The sequence below is a fragment of the Eptesicus fuscus genome, chromosome 12 (genome assembly GCF_027574615.1).
Source record: "Eptesicus fuscus isolate TK198812 chromosome 12, DD_ASM_mEF_20220401, whole genome shotgun sequence".
NCBI lineage: Eukaryota > Metazoa > Chordata > Mammalia > Chiroptera > Vespertilionidae > Eptesicus > Eptesicus fuscus.
This window is the reverse complement of record NC_072484.1, coordinates 1,217,897-1,229,452: the sequence shown is the minus strand read 5'-3', so window position 1 is coordinate 1,229,452 and position 11,556 is coordinate 1,217,897. Positions and strand designations below refer to the sequence as shown.

The 11,556-nt window shown below is 64.5% G+C and overlaps 1 protein-coding gene across 1 annotated transcript; it reads right to left on the bottom strand.

The window, feature by feature from the left end:
* Nucleotides 1–567: 567 nt before the first annotated feature.
* Nucleotides 568–8,900, bottom strand: GATA5 (GATA binding protein 5). The gene is made up of 6 exons (XM_008157107.3): nt 8,354–8,900; nt 7,013–7,188; nt 2,036–2,161; nt 1,447–1,534; nt 1,047–1,174; nt 568–723 (listed from the first exon to the last, which is right to left on the bottom strand). The coding sequence occupies exons 1-6, from the start codon at nt 8,898–8,900 to the stop codon at nt 568–570; spliced, it is 1,221 nt and encodes a 406-aa protein (XP_008155329.2).
* Between the last annotated feature and the right edge of the window lie 2,656 nt (nt 8,901–11,556).

Here is an 11,556-nt window from a genome sequence, read left to right as displayed (position 1 = left end):
TAACAGGCAAGCCCGGATGCCGCTCATCCCACCAGCAGCCCGTGGGTCAGAACAGGCTCAGGTACTGCACTGCCCGTCACAGGCGCTCACACAGACTCAACCAGAACGAGGTCTTTACTGTCGGCTAGGACGGCGAGGTGCAGGGCTTCCCCGGGAGGTGGGGGAGGGGGCGGGGGTGGCGCGTGCGTGGCCTGCACACCTGCCCCTGGCAGTCCTCCGCTCAGAGGAGAGGCGTCTTCCCGGCCTTGGCCATTCCGTCTGTGATCCCGGTTTCACAACAAAAGGTTGAGTTTTCCCAACAGCTGTCACCTGTAAACACGGCGGTGCGAGTGCTGACAACAGAATTCAGGTTGGCGGCAGGCACCCCTGGTCAGAGTGGCGTGGAGCCTCGTGCAGCATTCGGGGTCCCTTATTGTGGGAGGGCCTGACTGTCCAGGCCTCTCCGCCGCATGCCCCGCGCCTCGAGATCCTGCTGGCTGCTGTCTCTCCTGGCGGGTGGCCCGGTGGGGTGTCCCTTGTGCTGGAGCGACGCAGGTCACGAGGTGGGTCTGGTGGGTGACTGGGAACCTAGGCCAAGGCCAGTGCACACCAGGCCTCCTGGCGCAGGGCCCCTCCCAGGCCAGCCTGGGAGCCCAGGGCCATGGCGGGGAGGGGGAAGTCCTCGGGCTCGAATTTGAACTCCAAGTGGCCGGGGGCCAGGGGGTCGTCCACCTGGCTGGAGGTCTGCAGGGAGGACAGGGGTGTATGAATTCAGGAACCCAGGCTGTCTCACGTGGGGTTGCGGGGTCAGGAAACCTCACCTTAAGGGGTCCCTCACTCCTGGATGGAGAGGGGGACCTCTCGTGAGTGTCCACGTGATGACACACGCAGGGCTCTCAGCCCGTAACTAACACAGATTGACCCTCCGTACCAACGGCCAGCTGTGTGGCCAGCCCTGAGCTCCCGGGAGAGGCCTGCAGGGGCCCCGGCCTGGCCAGGGAGTCAGGCTTCCCTGAGGAGGTGCCCGGGAGCCAGCTCTGGGCACCCACCCCACCCATATGCCTTACCTGGGAGGTGACACAGGGCCCAGAGCAAGTAGGGGACGCCAGGCTGGGCTTGGGTTTCAAAGTGGCCGCTGAGCTCTCAGGGATGGGGATGGAGGACGGCCGGGAGGCTGTGGTGTTCCCTGGGCACCCTGGGAGGAAAGGTGGGACGTTTATAGGAGCTGCCACCCAGCCCGTCCCTCCCGCCTCAGTGCTGGGGGGCTCCCTGCCCCTCCCCCAACTGGAGCCATCCTGGAACAGGTGGGGGATAATGTTTGCACCAGACACGTAAGTCTCTAATGGTGGAAGGTGACTACTCCAGGTGACCCCGCAGGGACCACAAGCCCCACCAGAGGGGCTGGGAGCGACTAGTGGCTGGCGGTCCAGGCTCCCACCCGGCACCCAGTGGGCCCTGGCCCGGCACCTGAGGAGCCCTTGGTCTTGGCAACATTCTTAGGCTTCCGTTTCCGAGTCTGGATGCTTTCCTTCTTCATCGCCAGGGGCCGGGGCACCTGGCAGAGACATGCAGGGTGGGCGGCGGGTCCCTCTCCCTGTTCACCCCTGGGCCCCGCCCTAATCTCAGCCCTGCATAGCCAGGAGCTGACGTGTCCTCAGCCCTGCTGGGCGAGCTGCCTCCTGGGCTGCTGCTTCCCTCCAGGCGGGTGGAGGAGCTGTCTCATCCCAGCCTCCCGGAGCCGTCAGGGCCAGGGGGGCCCTGCGGTGCAGAGGCAAGACTAAGTGTCCAGCTTCTGCCCCTGGCTGAATGGCTGAGGGAGAGCCACGGTGACATGATGAGCCTCAGTGAGCCCATCTGCACAATGGACCTGGAAGTAGCAGTATGTGGGGCCCTATGTGTAACACCGCCAGCCCCAGCCCCACCCACCCACCTCATTCCTCCCCAGCCCCTGGTCCCTAAGTGCCAGGAAGGCTGGTCAAATGATCCAACCGGGGATCCCTGTCCCCAGCTCAGGCTCGGCAGCCCCAGCCTCTCCCCATCCACCTGCCCCACTCACCCCGTGCAGCTTCGTGTAGAGCCCGCAGGCATTGCACACGGGCTCACCCTCTGCGTTGCGCCGCCACAGGGTGGTGGTGGTCGTGTGGCAGTTGGTGCAGCAGAGGCCGGCACGGCGGGTCGAGGACTGTGGAAGGGGAAGGCCAGTGAGACCCGGTGCTGGGCCCCAGGCTCTGGGCTGCTGGGCTAGGCTCAGCTGGAGGAGGGGACGGAAGTGGACTGGGACTGACCGGCAGCCAGGCCTGGCCCACGTGGGGCCGCTCAGGTGTTGTGAGGCTGTCCTGGACTCCATGCCCCATGAGCCTGGCACAGGTCACTTCACTTTGGGGCCTCAGTTTCCCCATCAGTGAAATGGGGGTGATACCAGATCCACCGCAGGATGTTGTGGGGCTAGGATCCCATACTTCTACGGTGGAGTGGCACCTCCAGAGGTCAGGCCCCAGGCTGGACATGTGGGGACCTGCTGGTCCTCTAGACACCTGCCTCCCAGGACCTGAGACTCAGCATGGACGTAAGTCAACAACTCTCCACTGGACAGCGGACTGAGGGCACCAGTCTCATCGTGCCTTATGTCAGAGTAAAACTGGGCCCATCCGGAACCTTCCAAAGGCCCGTTTCCTTCCCATGTGTCCCAGCAGAGCTGACCCCCAAGCCTGCAGGTCCATATCCGACAGGGGACCCCAAACCTCCCTATGCTTAGGTGCCTGATGGGGCCCAGAGAGCACTAACTCCAGGGATCCGGAGAGAGCAGGCTGTTTGAGGCTCAGGAATGGGGACCTAATGGGGGCAGAGAGATCTGAGGGGCCCTCCCACCAGCTCAGAGATCCCCAGACCCGGAGCCCAGTCACCTCTCTCTCAGCACAGAGTCTGCCTGACTCCCATTTTGGTGTTTGGATGGAGTCTTGTCACCCCCAGCCTGGGAGCTCCAGATTCTCTGTTCCAGGCCCAGGGCCCCCAAAGGTACCTCGGACCCGAAGCCCTTCCCTGCATCCCAGCAGCATCTCCCTGCTGGTGGCACCACCCCTCCCCAGCTACCTGCCCCCAGACTTTGTCCTGGGGGTGCTGCTCTCTCCTCACCCAGCCACTGCCTCAGATGCCCCTGAACGTGTCCCATCCTCTCCTCCACTTGTACTGCCCCGGCTGGTCCCCGTGCAGCCAGGGCCAGCCCAGGCCACATTGCTACAGAAGCCCACGAGGACCCCATACTTAAAACTGTCCCAAGGAGGTATGTCCCCTCCTTGGTGTTGTCCAGTCCAGGACCCAGCCCGAGGGCAATCAAGAGACTGCCGAACCAAGCCACAAAGGAAGCTGACCTGGGGGGTTAGGGGTCAGCAGACAGGGCCAGCCTCCGTTTCCCCACCTGTCAGCAGTCTCTAGGATCCTTCCTTCTGCAACGACTGAGGGTAGCAAGCCTTGTTGACCACCTACTTCCCTCAGGCTGTGGTCAGCGGTCAAGGACACAGACCTGCCCCCTGTGAATGGCCTGGGAAGGGAGTGGGGGCTTGTCTGAAGCCTGGGCACCAGCCATTCCCAAGAAAACTCAGGCCCTGGAAAGACCTCTCCATGGGCAGAGGCCACAGCTGCTCGCGTCCAGAGAGCAGCTGCTTTTACTGGACACCAGGGTCTCCCCCTACCCCTCCCTTCTATCTGCCCCTCGGGTGCTGGGAGCTGTGCACACAGAGGGTGCCTGCATGCAGAATACATACACAAGGACCCAGCCCCCCCAAAGCATGCGACCCAGCCTCCCTCTCCTGGGAGTGTGAGGGGACACCGGGAAGCTGCATCTGAAATTCCTACCGCGAGCACACATCCAGTTGAGAAATTGGAGATTAAATTAAAATTAAGAAAATGGGAAAAAAATCCTAAGTGTTTGCTCGTTGATCTTGCCCTCTCACTAGACTCGTTTCACGGAGGGGAAACGGAGGCTCAGAGCCCTGAGGGGCCAGGTGCCCTCAGGTGGGCAGAACCACCTCCCAGGGCAGGACACGGGGCGGGACCGAGCCTCCACCTGCCTGCCTCCCAGTGGGGACCAGCGCTGCGGCCACTCTCAGGCCTGACTGCCCGGCGCTCCCTCCGCTGCCCTTCGTTTTCTGATTTGGTCAGTTCTCTTCAAACGAAGTGAAACCTAAAGGCGGCGGGGCCACGGCAGAGCCACCTGAGCTCTGGGGCAGCCACAGAAGTCAGGCTGGGGAGGAAATGGTCACATGTGCATGCAGCAGCCCCCCCAAATGGCTCCAATTTCAAACGGGTCCCCTGGACATCTTGGAAGGGGAGACATACGTGGGGGACATTAACCTGATAAGCTCGTGTCCCTGTTGCTCAGGGCAAACTTCGTGGGGACAAGAGCCTGCGAGGCAGGGCTGTGCCAGAAGGTACACTCGGCCTGTGAGCAGAGTCCCAGTCAAGGGCCAATTTCCTCAGCGAAGGACGCTGGGCCCCCACAGCACTGGCCACTTCGCGGACCTGGCACCAGGGCTGCCAGAGGCCAACGAGCCTACTGTCCCTGACCTTGGCTACGGGCTCCAATGTCCAGGAGTGGGGCCACGGGGCCACAGAGCACCTGGCCCGACAGCAGGCAGCTGGGGAGGCCCACAAGGACGGGGACACCACGACTATCCGCCCTGTCCACACTGATGGAGACCTCAGGCCAGAGGTGCACCCCCCGCCTGCCAATGACTAAGGAGGCACCTGGGAGGCAGAGGGCAACAGCTCTGAGTCTGCAGGGAGGGGGTGCTTGTCACATTCCTGTATTCTTGGTGACAAGCCTCTAGGGTGTTTGTAGTCATTTAAAAGGTCAGGACAAGTTTTTCCCGGGGAGGCCCCTCCTGGGACTTCAGGTCTGGCCACACACAGGGACAGTGAGACACTGGAGTGGGGGGAAGCCCGGGGCCATGGGCCCAGCCCCATCGTGGTGGGAGCCATGTGGCTCAAGCTCTGGTCCCAGGACTCTCTGAGAGTCTCGGTTTCCACACCAGCCTGGCCCTGCCAGGACCGGCCACAGGGCAAGCATCGGGGCCGCCCTCCCTGAATGCCAGGCAGGAATCCCAAAGTGAGCCAGAGTGAACCCTTAAGGTGCTGCTTGGGGTGGGACAGGTAAGCCCCCTGCCCCCTGCCCCACTTGAGAAACACTTCCTGGGCACGTTCCACACTCAGATCTGCATGGGCCTGGACATGGCGACCTGGCTGTGCACCCTCCAGGGCCTACGCCTTGGGGAGATGAGCCATCTCCAGGGCTCTCCCCCTTAGCAGGCATCCTAAGTACCCTGTGTTCCCCAGACCAGCAAACAGAGGCCTCACCAGGCCAAGTGCCCAGACAGCCTGTTCACAGAGCCAGCCAAGGCCCAAGTGCTCGGCAGAGCTGTCTGTCTGGCCTTTACCACGTGGTGTGGGGACAGTTCCTGAATTCATCGCCCAGGGGCCTGGGCCAGGAGACCCAGGACAGGGGCAGGGGGCTCAGCGTGAGGGGGACACAGGGGACCCTGAAGTGGACAGTCCTGGACTGTACCCAGGGTCTGCCATGGACAGGCTGTGTGCCCAGGGCTCTGGCTGTTGTGTGGATAACCATCTCAACGCTTAGATGGCAGCCCTGCCTGCCCACCCCCAAGTCAGGGGTTTCCTGCTGGGACTGAGCCCTATAAAGGGTGGGGACATCATCTTGTCCTGATGACCAGTGTGTCCTTGGCACCTAGTTCGGGGCCTGGCACAGAGAGAGTGAACAGAGCCAGAGGAGGGTTGGCCTGCTGCTTGGGGTCAGGAGGTCCTGGGTAGGGTCCCCCGGTACCTTCCCCTCTTAGCCTCTTCCCCCTCAGTGAGGGACACCAGATACAGGCGGTACAGCACACCAGGGGGTGGGGGTCATGAATGCAGGGGCAGAGATGAGAGTGTGGGGTGATGTGGACTCTAAGGGGCCCCCTCTCTCTGAGAGGCACAGTGTGAGTGGAGGAAGGTTGGGGGACCCACAGAGCCCCAACTCCAGGCCAGAACAGAGAGTGCAAACAGCGGCCGCCCTGCTGCTTCCCACCTGCCCAGTCTGGCGCTTGGATGGTGCTCCTGTAGCCGCTTCGGTTTCTAGTAAAGGCCTGCAGCTGAGCCCCCCACCCAGCCCAGAATGGCAACTGTGTCGGCTGGCTGGGCCACCCCACAGTGTCGGCCAGGGACCAGCCCCCTCCACCCCTGCCAGGGCCTGCACCAGAACCGGCCAGAACTGGCCAGAACCGGCTGACCAACCCTGACAGGACTCATATCAGCGTCAGACCAGAAGGCTCGATACCCCCAGCACGGTACCCCTGCCCAGACCTCGGCAGGAGCCACTGGCAGTGCTACCTTAGACAGCTTGAAATTCACGCAGTCCCTTCCACCTACTTACACAATCACGTGACCATCAAAATTTGCCTGTGAGCTGTATAGAGCAAAGTGACTCTACCCCTCTGCTCGGCTTCTGGAGCCTGTCCCGCCTGGGGCAAAAGTCTGGCTCCCAGTCCCCAGCTCCCACCAGGCCCCCAGCAGAAGGAACCAAAAATGAAAACAAGATTTGTCCAGAGAACAACCGAACAACCAACAGCCGAAGCCCTGGTCTGGTCCCGTCCCTTCAGGATCGGGGAGAAAGTGCTCCCCAAAGGGACAGCGGACCCAACGCCCCTGCTGTGTCCCCCAGCTGTGTCCCCCAGCGCGGCACCCACACAGCATCCAGCTTCCCCTCCAACCCATGCCAGGTCCCCCTGTGCCCCCACCACCTGGTCAGACAAGAAGCTTGTCACCCCAGCCGCCCTCAAAGCCACAGGGCTGAGCCCCCGCAGGCTGTCCCTATCCAGACTGGGAGACAGGCAGACCCCACCAAATCCCAGCTTCAGGCTTAGGGAGGAGGTCCTTGGTCCCTTCCCGCCATAGCAGGGGAGGCGCCGTCACCCCTCTGGGGCATCCCGAGGACGCAACACCTGGGTCTGGACTCCCACGCTGCCTGGCTGGGCCCCACACTCACCAGGCGCTTCTGGGGCCGCACGAGCGGCCGGTTGACTCCGTTCATCTTGTGGTAGAGGCCGCAGGCGTTGCACAGGTAGTGCCCGGTGCCATCCCGGCGCCACAGCGGTGTGGACAGGGCCCCGCAGTTGACACACTCGCGACCTTCGCCAGGGAACTCCTCCACGAAGTCGGACACTGCGGGGACAGGCAGCTCTTGGGCCGGGGCCGGTCCCTCCCTGGCGCTCCAGGGCGTCTGCAGCACTTTTCCAAACTTTTTAAAATTGTGCCTTAAATTTATTTGATTGTAAAATATATTTTATCTAGTTTTAAATTTATATGCAGTAAAGTTTGTGTGAATTTAAAACACTCCTTAGGGTTGGTTTTAGAAGGTGGGGGAGGTTTCATAAATTAAACGTCGGTGAGGAAAACAGGGAACTGCCCCCAACCCCCCGCCGGGGTCCAGCTCTAGGGTCTGTGATTCTGACCCCCTCGGGAGGCAGGGGGTCTACGAGGCAGAGGGAGCCTGGGAGGGGCCTGTCCTGCTCAAAGCGGCAGCATCCGAGGGGCCAGATCTCCAGATCCTACAAGGAACAGGGCCTGTCAGCTTGGCTGTGGTCGCAACTTGGGGAGGCCGCTCAGCGCAGCCTCCACGGGCCTCCGCCGTCCGGCTCACAGAACGCGGCCTCCAGGCCCCGCCAGGGCCGGCGCGCGGCTCCAGGTCGGCGGGCTGGGGGTGGGGTGGGGGGGGGGCAGGGCAGCGATCAATCCGCGCCGGGCGGTGGGCGCCTGGGCCCTCGACCCGCTTCCTGAGCCGAGGAGGCGGCGGCGCCAGAAGCCGGTCTGGGCTGAGGCCGGCGGCGGGAGGTTTGGCCCGAGGGGTTCCCCAAGGGCGCAAACCGGGGCCTGGGTTTCGTTTGCGCGGCCACGGGGTGGGAGAGGTGTCAGACCCGCAGACACGGGCAGTGTCTCAGCGTGCGGGTCTGGAAGCCGATCATCCGTCATGGCCGGGGCGGTGAACCAGGGCTTCCCACGTAAATAAGCCTCGTCTGAACTTTATAAAGTCACTTCCCAAACTTTTCAGAGACGCTTAACGTGTAGGCTCAGTGGGCACCATCCGAAATGCTGGCTTCTGATGAAGGAAAGGCAGAATAGGTGCACTTTCTTCTAAGGCGTAAGAAGAATTCAGGGCCCGGGCTTTGCGCGGGGCGGTGAGGCCGGCAGAGGCTGCGTTGTCGGGTCCTGGCGCCCCAGGCTGGGTGCCCGGGGGGGAGGGGGGGGGAAAGCTCGGCATTTCGTAGGGTGCGGGTTGCACTCCGGGGCGGCCGAGGACCCATTGGGGCTGCCCCAGCCCCGCACTCACCCAAGGTGGCTCTGCGGCCAGGAAGGCCCGCCGGGCGGCCCTGGAGGCTGTGCAGAACGCTGCCCTCGAAGGGTCCGGAGGCCCAGGACGGGGCCACCTCGGTGCTCACGTAGGCCGGGTACGCGGCGGGGTACGAGGCGCCCACAGGCCGCCCGAGCGGGGCCGGGTACGGGTCGCGAGCCAGCAGTGCGCCGTGGAAGGCGCCGCCATCCCTGCCTCCCGCGCCGCCGCCGCCGCCGCCCGGCCCTGGGGGGCTGTGCGCGAAGGAGAAGGAGGTGGCTCCCGCCGGCTGAGAGGCTGGCGGGTGCGGGCTGCCGGAGACGAAGGCCGATGAGTCCGCCGAGGCCGCCGGCACCCATCCGGGGTGCGCGGCGAGCGCGGAGGGCTGCGGGCCCGGCTCACACGCCGGCAGGTAGGGCAGCATAGAGGGGACGCGCGCCGGCGGCACGAACACCGGGGAGCCGGCGCCCGGTGCGCGCAGAAAGGCGCCCGAGTCTGCGTAGGTGGCCTGGCCGGGGCTCGGGGCCAATGCCAGGCTCTGGTACATCTTCCCGGAGTTGGCCTTGACCTGCGGGGAAGAGGGATGGGCATTGAGGTCGTCACGGCAGCTTTGCACCTCAGCCGCAGCCCGCGCTCGTGCCCGGCAGGTGCGGCCACTCGGGCAGCGCGTCCCACGTTCTAGCCGGGCAGTTTTAGGGACAAGTCCGGACCTGCGGGGGCAGAGGGCGAGGGGCAGCCCTCTGGCAGCCGGAACTCCAAGCTCACCTCCTCCACGGCCGGGGCTTCTGCGATTCCCAGGGCGGGCTCAGAGAAAGCGGTCGGGCACGTCCCACCGAAGGGTGCAGGGCCTGGACGCCGGCCGCCGCGCTGGGAGAAGGCGCCAAGCCACGGAGCGGCCCTCACCGGCTCATCGTGCGGGCCCGAGGGCGCGGTGGTTGCGGTGGGCCGGTGGCAGGCGCTCTGGAGACTGGGAGCCGGGGGCGCAGGGTTCCGCTGGGGATCCCGGGCGCTCGAGCCGCCCCGCCGCGCCGCCCCGCCCCGCCCCCGCCCCTTCCCTCCGGGCGCCCTCTCCTCCCTCCCAGCGGGGTCAGTGCCGGGGCTGCGGCCGCGGCGCCACGTGACCCGAGCAGGCTCGGCCCGCGGGCTCCGCAGGAAGGCGACGAGGGCGCGCGGCGCTGGGCACCCACCGTCGAGTCCCGCCAGCGCAGGCGACAGGAGCCGGCGGTGTTTTCGGGCCGCCGGTAGCCGGGGCTCGGAGACTAATTTTGTCGGGGGACTCGCGGATCTCCACCCCTCCTCCCTCGCCAGCCCCGGATTCCACAGGCTGGCCTGGAGTTCCGTGTCTGTCGGTGGACACGCTCACGGACACGCGGCGATGGGGCCCGGTTATTGCGCCCCTGGGCTCGGCACACGGCGCAGGATTCCGGCACCACGGGGACCCCGCCTCGGTGTCCCGGACTTGAACCGGTGTAGGACGGCCGCGGCGCGCGCAGAATCCCGCGGGAGTCCCAGGTTTCCTCAACTCGGACCAAGCAGGGCCACCGGGTGGCCCGTCCTCGGCTGGGGCGTGGCGAGGTTGGCATGCCCGTTTGGATGCTCCCCGCCCTTCTTCGAGGTCCCAGCCCCGCTTCTCGCCCCCACCCCTAGGTGGGACTTTCACTGGCCTGCCTTCTGGGGACGCGGGGTCATGGAGGTGCCCCCGGCACGCCCCGGGTGGGAGCGACAGCGCAGCGCTGTGGCCGAGCGGCCTCCCGCTCAGCTCTGCTCCCTCCCTAAGCTCTCCGCGGGGCAGCGCACGGCAGGCCGGCCGCACTGGCTGGCGGAGCCGGGCTCACCCGACCGCCCTGGTCCGTGGTCCGTGGGGCCGGGAATGTTTTCCTTTCGCTCACTTCCTGGGTGCTAGACTCCCGGCGGGCGCTGCGGGCCTGCGGAGGGTGGGGGGGCCTGGCTCCCTTCTCCAGGACAGCACACAGATTCGGGTGCACATCGAGGCGCCCAGAGTGGAGTGTCCCGGAATGTGGCAAGCAGGGTCCCCACTCACCCTGGGCCAGGGACCCCACAGAGGGCTCCACGCGGGCTCCGGGCTCTTCCCAAGCCTTGGCGTAGGCCTTGGCGAGGGAGCGGGCCCTTCAGGACTCCCAGCGTCCTGCTTCGCCCACCGGTCACTCTGCCTCTGCATCCAAGATGCTGAGGGCCCCGTGGTTCCCGCTCTCCCTACTCGCTATTCTCGGATTCTGGACTCGGCCCTTCTAGCCCCACCCCCTCCGGACTTCACTCCTTTCTCTTTTCGCTGTGCGCCCCAGCAGGGCGAGGGCAGAGAGCGGCCCGTGCTGTTCAGAGTCCTGGAAACTCGCAGTGCCAGGCGCCCTGCTGGGTTCCAGTGTGACCTCCTCCACCCGCTGAGCCTAGACCGTCCCTAGGCCCTCAGAGCCCAGGTGACCCTGAAAGTTGATGCTACAGGAAAATGCCAAGCCAGCACCGGTGGAGGAGAAATTAAAAAGGGGAGACTCAACTTGCTGGAGGCCAAGAGCGCCTCCCCCCCTCCGCCCCCCGCCCCCAACCAAAAAAAAAAAAAAAAAAAGGGTCCAGAGGAAGAGGAAAGATCCGCAGCAAACTGGGATCCTGGGATCAGTGGGGGAGGCTCCTGGGGGAGGGGCTTGTATTTTTCCTCGGAATAAAATCCAGCCAGGTCCTTGATTAGCACACAACGTGGGCTGGCTGTGCTTTGCCCTGTAGCGTGCCTGTTTAGTTCTCACAGCAGGCTGAGGAGGTAGATGGTTTCTTGCTCTTCCCAGGACAGCTGGGGAACAAAGCAGAGCGGTTAGCTAACCAGTCCAACGTCACAGAGCTAGTAATTAGACAAGACGATTAAAACCAGCGAAGACTGCAAAACTAGACCTAAGGAGGTGATCTCTGGTAACGTTTTCTGTATTAACAAATCTCCAAATTAGACGTGTTTTACGTTTACAATGAAAAGGCTGAGGCCACGTCCAGACGGTGTGTGGAGGGGGAGCGGAGTGGCAGAGCTGCCTCCCAGTCTGTCTCCGGAGGAGATTGTCCTGCAGGCTGCCCCGGCCGGGCCTGCGGGGTGGGTGCGGGGCTGCCTGCCCTCCGTGCCTTGCCTGCGCAGCAGCCCCATCACTACAGGCTCCGTTCCCGTCCCCGGGCCGTAGAAGCAGAGGCCCTGGTGGCATTTCCCCACC